The sequence below is a fragment of the Alligator sinensis genome, unplaced genomic scaffold, assembly GCF_000455745.1.
Source record: "Alligator sinensis unplaced genomic scaffold, ASM45574v1 scaffold402_1, whole genome shotgun sequence".
NCBI lineage: Eukaryota > Metazoa > Chordata > Crocodylia > Alligatoridae > Alligator > Alligator sinensis.
Genome location: NW_005842089.1, coordinates 2,074,515 through 2,093,060, shown reverse-complemented (window position 1 = coordinate 2,093,060; position 18,546 = coordinate 2,074,515). Strand labels below are relative to the sequence as shown.

General features: G+C 56.2%; 2 protein-coding genes across 8 annotated transcripts in view; one reads left to right on the top strand and one right to left on the bottom strand.

Moving 5' to 3' along the window:
- Nucleotides 1–1,642: 1,642 nt before the first annotated feature.
- AP5Z1 (adaptor related protein complex 5 subunit zeta 1) lies at nt 1,643–13,934 on the top strand. Its single transcript, XM_006023962.2, has 17 exons — nt 1,643–3,766; nt 3,856–3,993; nt 4,086–4,272; nt 6,267–6,411; nt 7,133–7,245; nt 7,757–7,925; nt 8,379–8,519; nt 9,161–9,198; nt 9,275–9,437; nt 9,800–9,978; nt 10,556–10,698; nt 11,237–11,386; nt 11,651–11,762; nt 12,117–12,214; nt 12,618–12,750; nt 12,945–13,159; nt 13,525–13,934. The coding sequence occupies exons 1-17, from the start codon at nt 3,726–3,728 to the stop codon at nt 13,793–13,795; spliced, it is 2,436 nt and encodes an 811-aa protein (XP_006024024.1). The 5' UTR covers nt 1,643–3,725; the 3' UTR covers nt 13,796–13,934.
- A 2,486-nt stretch (nt 13,935–16,420) lies between these two features.
- Nucleotides 16,421–18,546, bottom strand: part of RADIL (Rap associating with DIL domain) — a 56,558-nt gene continuing 54,432 nt past the window's right edge. For all 7 annotated transcript variants that reach the window (XM_025204598.1, XM_025204597.1, XM_025204596.1 and 4 more), the window contains 2 exons: nt 18,227–18,366; nt 16,421–17,038 (listed from right to left, as the gene is read on the bottom strand). In XM_025204598.1, the coding sequence (XP_025060383.1) occupies nt 16,930–17,038; nt 18,227–18,366 (249 nt within the window). In that variant the 3' untranslated portion in view covers nt 16,421–16,929. The remainder of the gene's footprint in view (nt 17,039–18,226; nt 18,367–18,546) is intronic.

The following is an 18,546-nucleotide window of genomic DNA, read 5'->3' as shown; positions in this document are numbered from 1 at the left end:
AAAACCGGATTTTTTTTAGGATTAACATCATAAAATGCCAAATAATCAGTAATAACACAGAAAAACCTTTTCTGATTTGGAAACGATGCGAGAGAGCTGTTAAATCTCTAACCTAGCCTATATGTGTGTTCAGCCTGGTGGGTTTTTAATGAGGACAAGTTGTATAAGGGTCTCAGAGGGTTGAGATGAATGAACTGTAACCCATCCCTTATACACAGATATGTAGAGAGGATTTTTGTCCCTTCCCTTCCGCATGGGTTTGGCACTTAGCTTTATGGGGTGGGGGTGGGTGGGATGAAGCCTATTTGCATTTTGGTTTCGGTTCTTACCCAGACAAGACGCATCCTGCCAGAACCTTTTGCTTTTTACAGCTGATGCTGAGAGTATTTTTAGTGACTTGTTTAATAACCAGCGCTTTAAAAAGCAGGTTGAGTATCTCAAGTGGGAAAGCTAGGTCTTAGGGCACTGGATGTCAGTTTTTCTCCTAGCCGTATTGCAGCATTTCCATCTGTGGAACAGCCTGGGTATACAAAATATGGATGAACATGGAGAAAGCAAGGAGTACTTATCTGGGTGATGGGCAGAGGGCAGCTGTTAACCACGGTGGGAAGGAAACACGACATTCAAGAGCGGGGCCTGCATTTTCATGTCCAGCGGGATACAGTATTTTTTATAAGGAGCCATACTTTTTTTTAAAGTACTTTGAGATCTGAATGTGATTTCTAATGTCTCAGAACGTTAATATTTTAAAGCTATAACAAAGGTTTAAATTTCTACTATTTTTTTCATTTATTTTAACTGTTCTGTTATCTATGACCTTAAATGGATGTATGTGGTTGGGGAGTCATTGCTTCTCCTCTTAGCATTTGTTTCTATAACCAGAAATAAAATTCTATATTAAAGAGAGAGTGCCCAGAAATCACTTGCTCTTTTTTGAGTGGCCAAGGCACATACTCTTACTGCTCTTAAAAGCATCACAATGAGTTTATGGTTTTCCCTGTGTCTTGGAGTTAACCAGATGCTTGTTATGAACCACCTGCGTAGGCCCAGTGTACGCTACAGCTTTAATCAAGGTTGCAATGATTTAGAGGCACGGCTAGCTCAAGATAGGGTTTGCAGCTATACAGTTAATGCCCAGTCAGGTTGACTGGTCCATCCTCCCACCTTTTGCTGCTTTAAAATGCCATCTCAGAGGGCTTTTCCTATTTTGAATTGAGTGTTCCTCTGTGTGCCCTCCATACACAGCAGGGAAGGACTGCTGCAATTTTCTCTGAATGCAAGGACACAAACAGGTGCACCGAGCTTGGGGATGCAGGATTTAAATGTTTTCCCTCCTTCCCGTTGGATTGCGGCTAGGACATAAAACATCTCACTGGTGCCCCTGAATTCATCTCCACTGCTTGGCAGGATGCTGTGTTTGGGAGCATTAGTTCCTTACCATATTGTTAGTAACAAATAAAATGGCTTTTTAAATCAAAATCCATAATACTTCCAATTGATTAGAGCCCACCCCTCACACTAAGGCTGCAGGCTCATGACATTTTTCACACCAGTGTTGACATGGGGTTTCTGCTAGCTATGTGCTGCAGCATTTCATTTGTTGTTGAAAATTACAAATTGGAGTATTTTTAACTTAAAAAATGATACGAGGGCAGGAAAGGTTTCTGACTCTTCCCCTACAGAGGCTGGATAATTCTTACTACCTGTTTTGCTTCCCTTGGCACTTTATTTCAACTGCACCTTCTTTTTTCCAAACCATCACTTCAATTGATCAACTCATTGGCTTTGAGTTTCAGAATTAAATATTCATATCTTTGAGACCTCCACTGACTTTGAGCAGATTCCCTAGTCAGGTAGCCATATCTTGACCGGCTGTTCTGGGGGTTAAAAATTTCATCCAGGTTAGAAGTTGTTCAGTAAACAACAGTGACAGGAATCTAGTTGTAAGGCGCTTCCCGTTTGAAGTCTCATGCCATCTTCATTGGCCTTCGTAGCAAAGTACATTGGACAAGTTCACTGGTAATGCATCGTTATTACAGACAGAGGGAAACTGAGCTTGGGACCATCTGAATCTTTACATCAGTAGGCCCTCTGCTTCTGTATGTCCGACTGCTGTGACCACAACCCTGACTGATGGATACTTCTTGTTCCAAGGGGCAGGTATGAGCTGGCATCTCAGTGACTAATGGGCAAGTGCAAACTGCTGCTGGTCAAGGTCTCTGAAGAGCTTTATGCCAGTGGGTGGCTCAGGGCACTCAATCCCAAGGGCAAAGGAGCCATATTTTTGTGGTATCCTCCCTTGCTGCTGAAAGATTGAGGCCAAGCACTGCAGTAAAACCTTCCAGATTTATTAGTAGTCAGAAGGAGGAATGTTTCTAATGGGGAAATGTTAATGTCTTTTTAACCTTTTGGGAACGATGAAGGCAGCCTGCTGAGCAGCCTATTTTTAACAGACTTTGCCCTTTTCAAAGCACGTCATTTTTGAACGGTTCACAGGAAAGGCTAACAGCTTCTGCCAGCATCCCATTTTTAAAAACCAGGCTCTGTAAAAGCTGGGCCATACAAATGCATTTTCTGTAGGCATTGTTCCCATGCTGTGCTGTGTGTCCTGATGGAAAAGGCAGCCTGAGTGAAACATCACTCATCAAATCCCCTCCAAGGCGCTGGGTTCGAATTTGACTATGGCCGAATGAAGCAAGTCAAGAGTACGGCCCCTTGCAGACAAACGGTTTATGAATGTTGGGGATCGGACACAAGAACTGCCATTTACTGGGTCAGACCAGAGGTCCATCTTGCTTTGCGTCTTGCGTCGCACAAAGGCAGACGGAGGACGTGGGAAGGGAGAGCGAACAGGGTCTGACGAGGGTTTTTCCCCTCACAGCCTCCAGCATTGGCAGTCTAGGAAGGTCCGATTCAGACGCTGCCCCCCGAACTCCCACGTTCAATAGCTGCTCTTGCACCTTTCCTCCAAGACTTTAATTACACCTTCGGTGCAAAAGATCTTTCTTTGGTTCATTTTACGCGATCATTTCACGTGTGGCACTTGCTCGGATGCAAGGGCACGAGAAGGCCCTTCCCAGCAGCAGGTCTTGGACCGAAGACGAGTTTCTGGACAGCCAATTCCAGGATCCTTCACGCGGCGTAAGGCCGGGCCGGCGCTCTGGGTCCAGCGGCTCGTCCGAGGCTTCTCCCAGCTCTGCGGTGGGCCAAGGAAAGCTGGCACGAGCTAGACCCTCCTGGCCGCGATGCCCCTGCTATTCCCAACGAGGTCGGTCCTCAGGCGCGGCGTGGGACTCGCTGTAGCGTCTCAGCTGCCCCGCCAGCCCCGTCGTCTTCCTCGGGCGACAGGGGGAGACAGCAAGGAGCCCATCCCGCGTCTCTGAGCGCAGGGGGGCACAGCCAGGAGCTGGCACCGTCCCTGTTCCCTCCACCCTGGGACGCCTTGCGGGTCCGTGGCTGTGGTCACGCTAAGGCAGATCGGGGGCTGCCCTGAGCTGTGAGAGTGGGGAGAAGGGGTCAAGAGCCAATGACCCCCTCTCCTCCCCCCTGGGCTTGGGCCTGCCATGAGGGGCACGACCTTCCTCCAGCCCTCCCACGCACGTGGTTGGGGGGGGATCTGATTCAACCCGGAACCTCGCGCAGCGGAACCGCGTCCCGCCCGGACCCTTCCGGGGGCGGACCCGGCGGCCGGAAGTGCGCGGCGAAAGGCTTCCCCGGCTTCCGGGATGTTCGCGGCGGCAGCCCAGAGTCTCCTGCGGCAGGCCCGGTGCGGGGGGCGGGGTGCGGGGCCCGGGCGGAGGAGGAAGGGGGGGGGACCGGACCGGGGGCCCTCACGCGCCGCCGTCTCCCCCGCAGGGATGCGCGGCCCGAGGAGCTGCGGGCGCTGGGGGCCCGCGCCGCCGTCCTGCTGCAGCAGCCGGAGCCGGGCGCCGAGGCCGCGGACTGTCTGCGCCGGATCCTGCTCGTCGTCGCCGCCACCAAGCGCCACCGGAAGTGAGTGGCCGGGCGGCGGAGCAGCAGATCGGGGGGCGGGGAGCAGAAAGTCGAGCAGGAGATGATCAGGTGGGAAACACTGGCTTCTGCAGGTTGGACGACAAGTTTGTGGACGTGTTGGAGCGGGCGCTGTGTCTGCCCAAATGCCCCCCGCAAATTCAGGTCTTGTGCGCCGCCATCCTGAGAGAGATGTCACCGTCCAACAAGCTGAGCCTGTCCTGCCACGAGATCCAGGAAACAAAGCTCTTGAGCACCGTGGGCGCCATCCTGTTGGCCCAGGTAAATGCCCTGTGTGGTCGGGTATTTAAAAAAAAAAAAAAAGTTTTTTTTAGGTGGAGATTTGTGATCAGATTTCATCGCTCGCTTACAGCACAGAGGGAACGACTAGGCGAGAGCAGAGCGGCCCCAGGTAGATGTACATTAGGGGACCCGAGTGCGATGCTTTGTTTGGAATCAAACAGCAGATTTTCCTGTAGATTTTAAGATTTAAAGACAAGCTATTCCAGATCGTGGCGTGGGCGACCTGAGGGGAGGGATGCTGGCGGCTCTGACGCGCGGGGAACGGAAAGGAGCAGTTCAGTGCAGCCTCCGGCAGTAGCGCCCTGGTCACCGCTGCTCGTGTCTGCGCAGGGAGCAACTCAAACGTGAATTTATCTCTGCTTCTGGCCTCTTCCTTATGCTGGGTTTCATGCTCAGATATAGAAAACAATGTATAAGAAGCCATAAAATATCGGGGGTCGTAAATACGGATGGCCCTTCTCAGGATTTCTGGGCTCCACAAGAGGTAGTAGTGCTCGATGATCTTCCGAGGTCCCTTCCAGCCCTAATGTCTATGAAAGAGCTCCTTTGCTTGGGATGCTGCCTGTGTAGGCGGCTGCTTGGGAAACAGGCTGAGACGTTGAAACAAAAAGTCCTCTCTCATAGATGGTAAGGCCAGAAGGGACCTTGTGAGATCATCAGGCACCAAGCAGGAAAGACAACTGGGGTCGGGTGACCCCAGCAAGGTGACCATCCAGTCTCCTCTTGAAGGTTTCCAGAGGAGCTTTCTGCTGGTACTAAGACAATTTTTTTTTTTTTAAAAGACACTATATTTTTTTAATTATATATGGGAATCAAGCTAAAGCTTCTCCTTGGAAAGCCCCAGTTTCCCTGAGCTTTCAGAATACTCACTTGTGTGCTCTTCTTCAGAGGGCGGTAAGTCTTACTGAGCCAGAGAAATGGGAAACTAACTTCCAACAATGCATAGCTCTACTTAGGCACTCATTTATTAAGCCTCCTCCCCCTTGCCAGTCCAGCAGAAGCACATTTAAAATGCAGTGATCCCTGAATCTGAACCCCCTATCCCAGGTATGTGTTGACCCTTGAAGTAGAACCAGAGCCGCAGAGCGGTCGGTGTTCGCTGCGCTCCCATTTGCGGAGGGTTTAGTGCGGTTTGGCAATACCGATGTTGTGATAAGTCAGTCCAGCAGGTGGCATTAGCAAACGGTGTCCACCTGATATAATAAAAAGATGATCCACCGGAGCCCTTACACAAGGGTCGTCCATCTCTCCTTGTCTGTCCAAGTCCCCATTAGATGGGTTTCTTTCTAGTGTGGTAACTTATTCTGTTACTCTTGTATGTTGAGCTCACCCAGACCTGTGTAGTTTGCTTTACACTTACAGTTTTCCAGAACTTGCAGCTTCTGCTGGTACCATTAGAAATAGGCGGCTGTAAGTTATCTTCCTCCCTGGCTTCTCTGCAGTTTGCTCAGATCTGTCGGGAGAACGGACTGGCAGGTGGATGTTTAGAAGCTGTCAGAATTCACTGCTCCATCCCCTTAGGTCGCCTAGAGCAGGATTTTAAATCGTCCATTATGAGATCTCAAATGGAAAACTGGTTCCTTGATTCCAAACAAAGCACAAGCATCGAGTTCCTTAATGTGTAGTCAGGGGTCAGCTTTCCAGTAGCGTATCGACCTGTCAGGAAATGGAAATCTATCAGCGTGTTGGTTCATTCCAGCAGTGCTTTTGGAAATGTGTGTCAGAGCATGTCGGAATAGGTCCTTGACTTCCCTTTGTCTGTGTGGGAGGCATCGTCCTTTCTTGTTCTTGTCGATGTCCCCGGGTGTCCTCTTCCAGGTGCTAATTTGATCACTCCATCTTTTGGGATAAAAGAGATGTTATTTCGTGTATCCCAGGCACTGAGCACTAGAGTGGATACCGTGGTATAAGGAAGAGCCTAGCCTGATGAAGAGCTAGCCTGAGGATTGCTTTCTTTGCTTTATATTTTTAAGGGAAATAAAAAGGCTGCAGCCTCGGCTGTGGGACAGCGAGTCATCAAAGTCCTTGAAGGGCGACTGCCTGAGGGGCAGAGTTCACGGCACCTTCTTCCTCTCCTGTCTCAGGTTATCAGTGTCTTTCCAGCAAGCCTGACGGAAGGTAAATGCCAGAGGGCCGGAGGAGGGCAAATTGACTACAGTTATGAGGTCAAAAAGGGCTTTGAAGGCTGAAACTAAGAGTGTGGCTTGGGACACCTTAAATTTGCCACTTCAAAAAGCATCTGAGTCACAGAGAAAGCAAAACACTAATCAAAAGAGTTTTCCATGGGCCCTAGATTGTGCTATGCCTGCCAGTGTGTTGGACACCTCACGGGGGAGAGGGACGTAGCCGTTATCCTATCTTCCACATGTGAGGCATGGACCTGACCATGGGTCTCTGGGTACAACTACAGCATAACTAGTACCTGAACTGGATAACATGGGCGGGGGGTGGGTAGGCATACACAGGAATCACAGACCTGGTTTGTAACTGTCCGCTGACTTGATTCTTGCACCTTCTTAAGCTGCTGGTGGAGGTGGTAGCTCTGCCCTGAACTCAGCTGGCATTATGGGTCTCTGGGGTTGCTTTCTGATGCCTCTCTGAGTCCAGGTATGGTAGTGATCAGGAGAAGAGGGAATTACATGCAAGGGAATGGCAAGAGCATCTCTGCTAGTGTAACCCTGGAAGAAGAAGAGGTGTGAAATCCAGCAAGAGGCTTTAGCTGGGAGCATGTCTTTGCTCTCTAGGAGGGAAGTCTTGCGGTGCTGGTGTGCTGCTGGTGCTGCAGAGGCCCTTGCTGTGCTGAGTCGGAAGGTGGCCTGCATAGCTCTTCCTTCCCTAGATCAGACCAACGTGGTCAACAAAAGGATGGTCGACTGGCTGCGATATGCAAGCGTTCAGCAAGGAGTTGCCCAGCCCTCGGGAGGTTTCTTCTCCACCCCCAGAACAAGGCAGGTGAGGACCTGGCGCCAACCGTGTTGCTTCCCCACTGGTGAAGGCTTCTGCTCCCACACTCAGGTCCTTAGAAATCATGGCCTAAAAGTACCAGTGTTTTAGCTTTGGAAATCTTGGTCAGAGCCTTTTGGGCAGCAGAACTAGTGCAAGGGAACCCACATTCCTAGGCTAACAACAGTGGTAGGGAGACAAGGTAGCTGCTGTTCTGGTGGCTACGTGGAGGTGGGTATCTTGAAATGGAAGGTTACTGCCATAGGTGGCCTGGGAGGGAGACAGGAGATCAACAGGCCTACGAGCTTGAGGGCCCCTCTCAGAGAAGAGGGATCAGTGCAGCACAGTGGTTTAGCTGTATAGGCAGCAGCACCCTCTGCCTGGCCTTAGAGTGTTACAGAGGTTCCCCATCTTAGCCATGGCCACTTAAATGTTACCTCGGACATCAGTGACTCCATGCCTCCTCCCCCGCACCAGCCCCTGCCTTGGGACTTCACTCGGGTTCTTTTCTGTCTTCCAGCCCGGCCCCGTTACAGAGGTAGATGGCTCCATTGCCACTGACTTCTTCACGGTGCTGTCGCTCGGCCAGCATTACACGGAGGACCAGTGGCTCAACATGCAGGCCTTTTCCATGCTGCGCAAGTGGCTGCTCTGCTACGGGGGCGAGGGAGCCAGCAGCCCCAGTTCAGGTACTGGCTGGGGAATCACAGGCTGGCTCTGCCCCCAAGGAGCGGGCTACATCTCGGGGAGTGCGTGTCCCAAACTAGGCCTCAGAGGGCACTTGGTAACACCTGTGGGCTGAGATTAGCGGGCACTGGAGGTCCCTGAGCTCAGTAGCAGGGTATGCGACAGGCTGGGGTCAGGGGAGGTTGGAAGGTAGTGTCGCAGCCTGCTACAAGGTCTGGTACTGGAGAGTTAACCATGTAATAGCTCCCAAGAGTATAGGAAAATCCATAAGGCCAAAGAACTGGGCTGAAGGTGAAGAGTACCTCTTTGGGGCTGTCAGCACATTTCCATAGGTGCTGTCCTAGGCTTTTGGTGCCAGTGGGACAAGGAATCAGATGCCATCTGCCCTCCCCATCCATGAGCCACATCGTTCTCAGGGCCTGGAGCACACTCTGCATTGCTCTTTCCCCCGATAGATGACCGATCAGAAGTGGACGGGTCCGTCATGTCCATGGTCTCTGCCACCTCCACATCCAGTCGCCTGCTGCCCCCAAAGGAGCGACTGAGGGAGAAGGCCTTCGAGTACTGCCAGCGGCTCGTTGAGCAGAGCAACCGGCGTGAGTCTGGGCACAAGCCTGCGGGGTGGTGCTCAGAGCCTCTCGGGTCACTCTGCAATCCCCTCAGTCAGTCTGTTCCTGAGACTGTGGGTTCCATCTCCCTTCTGCTCCAAGGCACTAGACTAGAAATCTGCTTCCACTGGCTGCTAGGCCAGGGGTGAGCTCCGGGCTCTGTCAATCTGCTTCCACTGGCTGCTAGGCCAGGGGGGAGCTCCGGGCTCTGCCCTGAGTCACTGACTGCAAGCACAAGGTGTCTGATGGGCACCCCTTGATCTTCAGGTGAAGTTGGGGTAGGACCATCCTGCCTGCCCCTGACCCACTTGCTGTCACCAGGCTCCGTGCACCGGCTGTTGTTTTACATTGTTGGCGAGGGCTTTGGGACCCTGGATCCTGGGGGCTCTTGGTTGTTACTGGCTCTGAACTTGGTGAGTCAAGAGGCCATCTGGTCTAGGCCCTCTCCTACTCCACGAGGTTCATTCCCATCTGACCTGGGCAGGGTGTAGGGGCTCGGTGTGTCCCAGTAATTTCTCAGGAGGAAGGAAATGCCCTTCCCAGGAGGATCCATCAGCATCAGTTACTCCAGGCAATGTGTGCGCTTGGCTGTGAAGCAGCAGTCTGAGCATGGCTTGTTTCTCTGCTAGGGGCCCTGAGGAAGCCGGATGGGGACCTGCAGAAGGCCGTGAGTATGAAGACAGTGTCCAGGTAGGGGAGAGGCTGCCTGCACAGTCTTGACCTGGCTGCCTTTGCTCCTGCAGTGTCTCATCGAGGCGGTCACCATCATGGACATCATCTGCCGGCAGGATTCCTCCTACGTGTACCGAACGCTCTCCTGCCTGAAGATCCTGCATGGCAGGATCAGCCGGGACTTGGCCTATGCCCGGGCCCTGCTGCCCATCGCTCAGTTCTTCCTGAACCACAGTAAGAGGCGACTTGTCTGCGCTCCTCTCTGGGGAGAGGATGGCTGGGGCTGGCACTGCTGCTAGCTCTTCTGTAAGCCCTGAGGGTCTCTGCAGAACTGTGCACTCCTGGCCCCTGCTCAAGGCCCTCAGCATTTCCCAGCCTGCTCTGTGCCTCTCCCACCGTATATGCTGCTCAGACCATTTTGAATGAGCTGTGAGCCCAGCAGTCCAGCTCTGGAGACCACATCTACTTTGGCTCTTGGTCTTCTCAGTCACAAATGCAGCTGTGTCAGAGCTTTCCTGAACTGCTCTGAAAGCTCCTGTCCTTACCAGCGTAGCTGCTGCATGGGCTTAACTGACAGAGGTGCTGTGTCCCCGCAGGTGAGACAGCAGCGGTGGACTCAGAGGCTGTGTACAAGCACTTGTTCACCAGGATCCCTGCGCAGCTCTTCCACAGCCCCATGCTGGCCTTCGAGTTCATCCAGTTCTGCAGGGACAACCTGGGAGTCTTCACCGAGAACTTCAGCATCTTCAGGCAGAGTTTTCCCAACCTCTTTAAGGTACCGTGTGCTGGGCAGCTTCACACACTCCTCCCTGGACCAGGGTGGTGGGGGTTGGGGAGGAGCACAATGTGCCAGGCCAGGGCAGCAGAGAGTCTGGGGTGCCAGGGGGTCCCTCAGCAGAGTTCAAATGAGAGTTGCGGCTCTGGGTGTCCGTACACCCATGCATGTGGCCCACAAGGTTGGGCCTAGCAATGCTGAGATGGGAGTCGGGGTGTGCAGCCAGCAGGCAGGCTGGAAAAGGGAGGGAAGACTTGGCAACCAGACAAAGGAAGGGGAAGCATCAGGCTCCAGCAGAGGGGAGCAGCTGTGTTGGGATGGAGCAGCTCCCAGCTGGCCCACAGCAGCCTTAGCCTTCAGCCCAGCAGAGCTGTGGGTTGCAAGCTGTGTGCATGTATTAAGGGTCCCAGTGCTGCCCGCACTGGATCCAGCGCTCTGACCCCACCCTGTGCTGCTTCCCAAGCTGTGAGGAGCCTTCAGGTCCTTCCCAGCTGCTGGGGAAAACCCACGTGGGTGGCGGGGGGGCTGGCCCTGGTGCTAGCTGTTGGTGAGAGGCTCTGCCTGGTGTTCCCTGCAGTTCCTGGCCTGGAACAGCCCATCTCTTATCTTGGAGTTTATGGACCTGCTGCCAGCTCTGCTGGGCCCAGACACTGCTATCGAGATGCTCCACTTGTTGCTCGATCTGCCCTGCTTGGCTGCTGCTCTGGACGTCCAACTGAGGTGACACCCCCATCCCTTCCAGCTGTCCTGGGGCACCGGCCTGTCTGACCCATAGAGCCAAGTCATGGCACAGACCAGCCCACTGAGGTGGCTGCACCATACCCAGAAACCACCCCCCTGGCGGGTTGCCCAGAGTGGCAATGCTGCGGCTGGGTTGGTGTGGGGCAGCTGCAACTTCTGCCAAGTTGTGTTGGTCATTAGTGCAAAGAGTAGGGGTTGGGGCATAGGGCACAGGCTGATTCTCTGAGGTCAGGGAAGGAATTTCCCTCCTCCCACATGTTTCAGTTGTTACAGTAGCACCAGTGTGGCCATAGCTGAGCAGTGCTAGGACCAGGCTATCTGGCTACCCAGCTCTCCAGTGAGAGCCTGGCCTCCAGCCCCATCTTTGGTTTCGTGTTGAAGATGAGTTATGTTGGCTAAGGTCATAATAGGTCCTTCAGCCCTGGCTCAGGATGTTCCTTCCAGCCCAACATGGCTCGGAGCCTGCATGCTGCCCTCTTTCCTTGGCTTGACCGCTCATGTGTTTGCCTGTTGCCAGGTCAGCCTCTGCTTCCGCCTCTGAGAGAGCTGCCTGTGACCCTGCTGCGAAGCCCACCAGCTGTCTGGAAGCCTTTCGACACCCGCTTTACCGGAGCTCGTTCCAGTACCTGCTCCGCACTGAGGCAGCCCCTGGAGACTCTCCGGAGAGGTAGGCGGCTGCGGGTGGGGCCAGAGATCCCCGTCTCCCTGCCACTTTGGGCCTGCGGGTTCTGCAAGGATGTGGCAGCAGCTCTTCCCTCAGGGCTGAGGCTGCTGTGCAGGACATGTCAGCCCCTGGCACGTGTGCCCCCTTCCCTGCTGGTTTGGCAAAGGATTCAAGAGCTGCTGGGGGAGGCGCAGGGATGGCTGCAGAAGCAGTAGGGACGGGCGGGGGGAGGCTGCTTGGATAGTGGTGCTGAGCTCTTGTCGACAGGCTGGCACCGCTGCGACAGCTGCTAGGGTCCGTGGCCAACAGCCCACGGGTCGTCCAGTGCGCGGAGACTGTCCCTGTCCTGCTGCAGCTCTTCTTCAACACGGCAGCTGAGGTAGGGCTCTCTCAGGCAGCTCCTGGGCACTGCATCCCAGCCTTCCCTTGCCTATGGGCACTCTCTCGGTGGCAGTTAAAGGGTTAACTCCCAGGTAGCTCCAGGCTCCTGCACAGCAGGGGCTCGAGATTTCTGCAGACCATGAGGGCGGTGGGCTGACGAGTTGCCCTGCTCTGAGCCAGGAGATGCAGGGACAAGCCTGGTGGCAGCAGCACAACACAGTGCGTGGCTCCAGGACCAGCTGCTGGCACCTGGGCAGGGGCAGGACAAGTGCAAAATGCCCGTGCTGCCTCCCCTCCCCCTTGCCAGCGAGTGGCAATGTCTGGGCTGAAAGGAATGTATCTCCATCTCCAGTTCGCAGACAAGCCCCTGATAAACCAGCTAGTGCTGGTGTTGCTGGAGAGGAGTGACCAGCTCTACGAGCTCCCTGCCTTCAAGGTTGACGTGCACAGGTGGGTGCCAGCTCTGCCCTGTGAGGGGCTAGCAGGGATAGAGAGCGCTAAACCTCCAGCTTCTGTGCTGGGATGGAGCTGTTGGGAGTGGCACCTGGGGCTTGAGCATCGCATGAGCTCTGCCTGGAGCTGCCCTGGTGCTGCCAAGGGGCCTCTCAGCTCTGGTAACTCGGACAGCCTGTGCCGCTCTATTGGGGCAGGGTGGTAGGGCCATGCTGAGGGCCAAGCCTTTGTGCTGAAGGAGCTGGGCCCTGCCCAGTGCTCAGAGCCCTGCCCCTGTGCCCCCCAGCAGCACGAGTGCTGCGGCTGTCCTGGTAATGGGGAAGCCGACCCCTTTCTGCCTCTGCCCTGCAGAAGGGGGCTTGGGCTGAGCAGTCCTGAGCACCTCTCCCCTGCCCTGCAGAGTGTTGAGCTCCCAGCTGCTGCTGCTGTGCAGGCTACGTCCCTCACTCGTGGTGGAGCTGTCTAAGGAGCTGCTGGAGTTCTCGGGGACCGTTGGCAACATCCAGAACAAGGAGGATGTCTACACCTATGTGGTGAGGAGCAGCCTGCTGGCCCCGGCCCCAGCCCCCGCTGGTTGCAGGGTGGCTCTCCTCGAGCCCTGTCCTTGTGCTCAGCCACAGATGCAAACCTGTCCACCATCAGTCCCCATGGAGCAATGCTGCCTGGCCCCGTCTCCCTGGGGGCCCTTCCTCCTGGCCTGCCCTGAGCAGAGCTTGTCTTGCTGCAGGTGTGGGCTATCGGCGAGTACATGTCGGTGTCGTACGACAAGCGGTGCACGGTGGAGCAGATCAACAGGTTTTTCGAGGCACTGGAGGCTATGCTCTTTGAGATCACTCAGCTCCGACCCGCAGCCAGCGGCCCCCCATCCTCACCCCGCGTCATCGCTGTCCTCATGACCGCCCTGACCAAGCTGGCTTCGCGCAGCCAGGACCTGATCCCCAGGTGGGCCAGCCACAGCCAGCTCTGCATTGCAGGGTGGGACTGGGGGGAGGTGTTTGAGGCCCAGGGGGTAGCAGATATCTCCTGTGTCTGCTCACTCTGGTGTGGTGACAAGAGAAGAGGGTTCTGTAGGCACTGTGGTCCCAGCACAAGGCGCTACAGTGCAGCAAGGAGCCTGTTGAAGGAGCCTGCAGTTACCCCAGGCCGAGCTCTGCCTACAAAGATGGGGGTTGTTTTAGGGAGCCGCATGGTCCTGGCTGTAGGAGGCTCTGGCTTGCAGTAGGGCCAGTAGGCAATGGTGCAGGAGCGTGTGAGCTCTGTGCCTGTGAAGCCCCGGGCAGCTGAGCGTTGTGCCTTTTCTCTGGCAGGGTGTCCCTGTTTCTGTCCAAGATGAGAGCCTTTGTGCAGCACCCGGCCACGGCCTCCGTATACAGTGAGCAGGACAGCGAGGAGATCCTGACCCGCGCCACTGAGCTCACCAACCTGCTGAAGATGCCCAGCGTGGCTCAGTTTGTGCTGACGCCGACAGCGGAGGTGGCTGGTGCCCAGTCCCAGAGAGACACCCACGCAGCCCTGCCCGCCGCCATGAAGATGGTCAGCCGGTTCATGGAGCGGGGGGCTGGCTTTGTGCCAGGGTGAGGGGACAGGGTGGAGAGGACCAGGCTGGCCTGGGTCCCTGTTGACTGAGCTACTGGCTTAACTGGACACGGGGAAGGGTGAGGGCTGAGACTGCCCTGAGCAGGGCTTCTGGGATGGAGGGAATAAACAGTGAAGAGAACACAAGCGGGTGGCTGAGCTCTTTAAGCTTACCCCACGCTGCGTCTTCCCTGGCCCCTGCTCCTTCAGGCCCCTCCACTTCCTACCCGCCGGGCCTCTGGGTCCCCATCTCTTTGGCAGTGCTGGGGGTTGCCCTGGCCAAGCCAGAGCACCTGTCCCAAGCAGAGAAGGGCTGCAGCTGAGGGGCAGAGCCTGCGTGTAGTGGGGCTTTCAAGTAAAGCTCCAGCCGAGACCTTGTGTCCCTGCGGGGCTGGGTTGGCAGGGAGCACCCTGCCCTAGTGGCTGGGGCTGGCAGCGGGGAGAGGAGCCTGGGAGGAGACTTCTGAAAGTCCAGAGGATGCTGGGGCCCTGCAGGCACTCCTGGCAGGACTGGTACCCTCCTCCCTTACCATGTCCTGGCTACACGTGGTCTCTGCTGCCAACAGTGCAGGACAGCAAAGGGGCTGTCAGTGTGGCCACCTGCTCAGCAAAAGCATCATGGGGGGCCCCGCAGCCCAGGACATGTCGCAACCTCAGCTTGTGAGAGGGCACCAAACCAGTGCTACCAGCATGGGCACAGGCACTTTACTGGCTCCAGTGCTGTCACGCTGAGAGTCGTCCCTCATACCTCCAGCCCTCATCAGGGGCTGAGCTCTGTTCCATGTGGCCCTCAGTTATGTACAGAGATGTGCAGTGTGAACAAGATAGAGGTGCAGCGGGGTCCTGCCATGCACCCTGGGGAGAAGCAGGGATTATAGACAGTCCTTGTGCGCAGTCCCAGCCCGGATGCAAGTGAAGTCAGTTCAGGGCTGGTGCTGGATGCGTCTCTGCCCACAGGGGCTAGAACTGATCAAATGACTGGGCCAGCAAGCTGCCTCCTGGGCTTGCAGTCAGCAGGAGATTCGTGCTGCCTGCTCCTGGGCCCGGGCATCATCTGCTCTGTCCACCTGGGTGTTCCCCGTGGCTGCTCTGATGGCGCCAGAGATGGACGGGGCTGAGGGGAACTGGGCTGACCAGAGCCCCCACGATCCATTTGGGCTCCTTCCCCCACCGCTGGCTCCAGGCTGAGCTACCAAAGTGCAGGAGCACTGAAACACCATTAACAACCTGTCTGCTTTAATGAAGGCTGAGACCACAGTGGGGTCCCTTTTCACCATCCAGCTGCTTGGGAGGGGACAGCTTGCAAGAGGCTGCATCAGCATCTTGCTCACGTGGCCTGGTGCGGGTCTGGTGTCAGCCAACAGCAGCTTGCTCTAATCAGGTACAACTGAACAGGGCCTCACTCGGGCTATAATTGGAAATCAGGTTGGGGTTTATGCTGATGCTGGCGGCTGAGCGGGAAAGGCAGCTGGGATGTGCCTGCACTGACGGCTCGTCCCCATGCGGGGGAGCGGGTGCATCTGTGCTATGCAGGACACGGTCAGAGGGACTGGGGCTGTGGGCTGTCAGGAATCAGCAACTGAAGCTGCGAATGATTATCCGACCAAGGGAATGTGTGTCTGGGAGCCAGGTGCTGTCTAATGTCCTCCGCTATCTCCATGTCAGCAGCAGGCCCATCTCTGGGTACATGGCTGAGAGGGCCAGACCTTGCCGTGGCCCAGGGCACAGGAGAGGGTCAGGCTGGTGGACGAGTGCCAAGGAGCTTCCTGAGCTACAGCAGTGGTGACGCTCCATGCCATCTCGCAGCAGGTGCCTGCAGGCCGCTGTCCTCAGAGCTGCTGGGGCCAGGATGACTTGGCTCCATGGGCTGGGGACTAGAAGCTGACCCAACCTACAGACACATGCACGGACAAGCAAAGTGCGCAGGGAGAGGCCTGGGTGCAGCCTTCAGGCTCAGGACCAAATCTGTGGGGCCTGGGGACACTTGTACTGGCCAACGATCCCCCAGCAGAGCCCCACGGCTCATGTGACGCTGCCCTCGAGCCCATGCAGCAACACCCTGGCCAGGCACTTCCACCAAGCAGGAGGTGCTGTGCTGCAGCCTGGCCCAGAGCCCCTGATCGCCCAAGCCAAAACTGAATGAGAGCGGCCTGTGGGGCTGAGGAGGTTCAGTCCCAGGTCTGGGTGGGCAGCATGGGGCTGCTGCCATCTCTGCAGTGCTGAGCAAGGGCTGCTCAGGACTTGCAGGAGCTCCTGGTGCCCTCTGCCTCAGCCCCATCTCCTCCCAGGGGTACAGCCAGCGTGAGGAGGCTGTGGCTTGGTAGCAGCAAGGCAAGACAGCAGGGCCTGGTGCTGACTCTAGGTGAGGAATGAAGTGAAGGTGACCCCATCCCCAGTGCCCGCTCTGCGACTGGCAGGCCTGAGGCATGGCATTCCCAGAGCCACGATGTGGGAGCCAGAGCTGCAGCCGGGTCTTCTCCCTTGGGGCTCCTGGCCCCAGAGCCCTGTATGCTCATGCACCCTGCCTCTTGGCGACCAAGGGCTGCTGCCATTTCACAGTCTGACTCCCCCAGAGGCCACGGGCATTTGGTGCTGCAATTAAGAAACACCCCCAGGCAGCTCGACCTTCAATGACATTGCTTTTTAATTCCTGGCTGCTGGCCACCCCCTGCAGGGTGACTCCCAGGCAGGGCGGTCCAGGACCTGCTACCCCTAGCCAGCCTGCCAGAGCAGTGCTAGACCGAGGCAGAATGGAGACAAAGGGAAGAGCCCAAACCACTCGCTCTGCCCAGAGGAGCAGAACCAGCCTCCCTGTAGCCAAGAGTCCTTTGAGGACAGACAAGGATCAGCCCTCAGCAGAGCAGAGCCTGGGGGCCAGCAGAGCCAGGCTGGGCCTGTCCGTGACGGAGGAAGAGTTGGCCATGCAAAGAGCCGAGCTGCAGCAGCAGGAGATGAGGCGCGTTCACACCCTCCAGGCCAGGCTCTGGGATGGGCCCTGGGAGCCTGCACCCGTCTCTCCCCGATCCTGCAGCCTGGCGGGAGCAGGACAAGCACCTGCTTCTTGCTTACTTCTCCAGCTGCACGCTCTGCTGGGCACCCAGGCAGCCATGTCAGCTGCAGGCCCCAGCACAAAGGAATTAGGAGGATGGAGACAAGCTGGAGCTGATCTTTTTGGCGATATCCATGTCTGACTTGGCAACGAGGAACCGCAGCTTCTTCCCTCCCGACCGGATGAGATCGACAGCGCTGGAGAAGCCAGATAAGAGGGAGAGGGTAAGTCCTGTGTAACCAGCTGCTGGCACATCCCAGCCGAAGCTGCTATTCATTGTCTTAGCTAGGCTCACGGGCCCTGTCCAGCCTGTGCCACCCTCTGGGCCCTGGCCATCTGCAGACCGGAGCCAGCAGGTGCTGGGCGCTCTGCAGGAGACCAGGTCCCCACAGCTGTGCTCAGCAGAGCTGCAGATTGGCTGCTTTGATTTCTGCTCCCTGGCAGAGGCCTGTGCAGCTCCTGCTCAGCCCTGTCCCTTTGCACCCTTACTACCCTGCTCCCCTCACACATGCAGCAGCCAGCAGGACCTTTGTGCTATAGTGAGGTCTCTGGGAGCCTTATGAGAGCAGCGTCACAGCTGACACGCAGCTGCTTCCCCTCTCAGCCCTTGTTGGCAGCCCCCTGCGTACTCAGCAGTAGGGCACCACGGGACTGCAGTACCTCGTCCCTTATGGGTACCCGGGAGAGGTGGGTTCCTGCCAGGAGAAGCAAACAGGGGCATGTTCAGAGGCTGTTTCTGCTCTGAAGTGCAATGAATTGAATGGGCCCTTTGTCACTGCTGACTGCAGTGAAACATCCTCCGTGCAGCCATAAATAGCTGAGGCTGGGTCGAGTGATGGCCATGCTGCTCTGTTCAGTACAATACACTGCCCTCCATACGAACCCAGCACAGCTCCCTGCCTCCTAAGGGTTAGAGCAGGCACAGGTCGCTGTGATCCTGCCACTCTCAGAGTTCATGGCCTGCTCTGCTCCGAAGATGGGGAGGTTATCCTGGAAGAGTCCCTTGTAGCAGCTGCAGTGTTGGGATGGGGTAAATGCTGCTCAAGGAGGTGAACTCCAGGACACAGGTCTGGGGATCAGTGATCTCTCGCCAAACAGGCTTCTCGCCTCCATTGGGACCTGAAACGCCAGACTCCCTTGTTCTCTCATAAATGCATCACTCTGGTGTAACCCACAGACACCACTCTCCTACCTGCGTGGTTCTTCTCCTGCATTTCCCTTTGGTACAACCCATCCCAGGTTGTTCACACACCATACAGCGTCCTGCCTCTAACTACCATTCATAGCAGCAAGACCTCGGAGCCATTCGGAGATGCCCTAAGAAGGCCTTTCTCCAGCAGGGCCCCTGCCTCCCCGTGTCCATGGCTGGAGTCCCTCCTCCCTACCTCTGGTAGTCGGCGCCAATCAGACTGGTCCCGTTGACAGCAAGGATGCGGTCACCGATGGAGAGCCTGCCATCTGAGGCCGCAGGGCTGTCCTGGATGAGGGTCCTGATGTACATCCCAGGGGAGTTCAATGGTGTGTGCTGTCAACAACAAGCCATGGTCAGCATGAGGCAGGAATGAGACACGGGCTGAGCTCGAGGTGACCAACACAAACCTGACCCGTCAGCACAGCCGTTGCGACAGGGGTCTTGCCACCGACTCGTGTCAGACCAGGAGCCCTTGTGCCATGGAGCCAGTGGCGGGCCCCCCGGGGGCGCGGG

Coding starts and splice junctions, on each gene's coding strand:
- AP5Z1 (XM_006023962.2), top strand. CDS start 3,726: ATGTTCGCGGCGGCAGCCCAGAGTCTCCTGCGGCAGGCCCG. Junction 7,926..8,378: donor AGCCAGCAGCCCCAGTTCAG/GTACTGGCTGGG, acceptor TTCCCCCGATAG/ATGACCGATCAGAAGTGGAC. Junction 12,751..12,944: donor AGGATGTCTACACCTATGTG/GTGAGGAGCAGC, acceptor GTCTTGCTGCAG/GTGTGGGCTATCGGCGAGTA.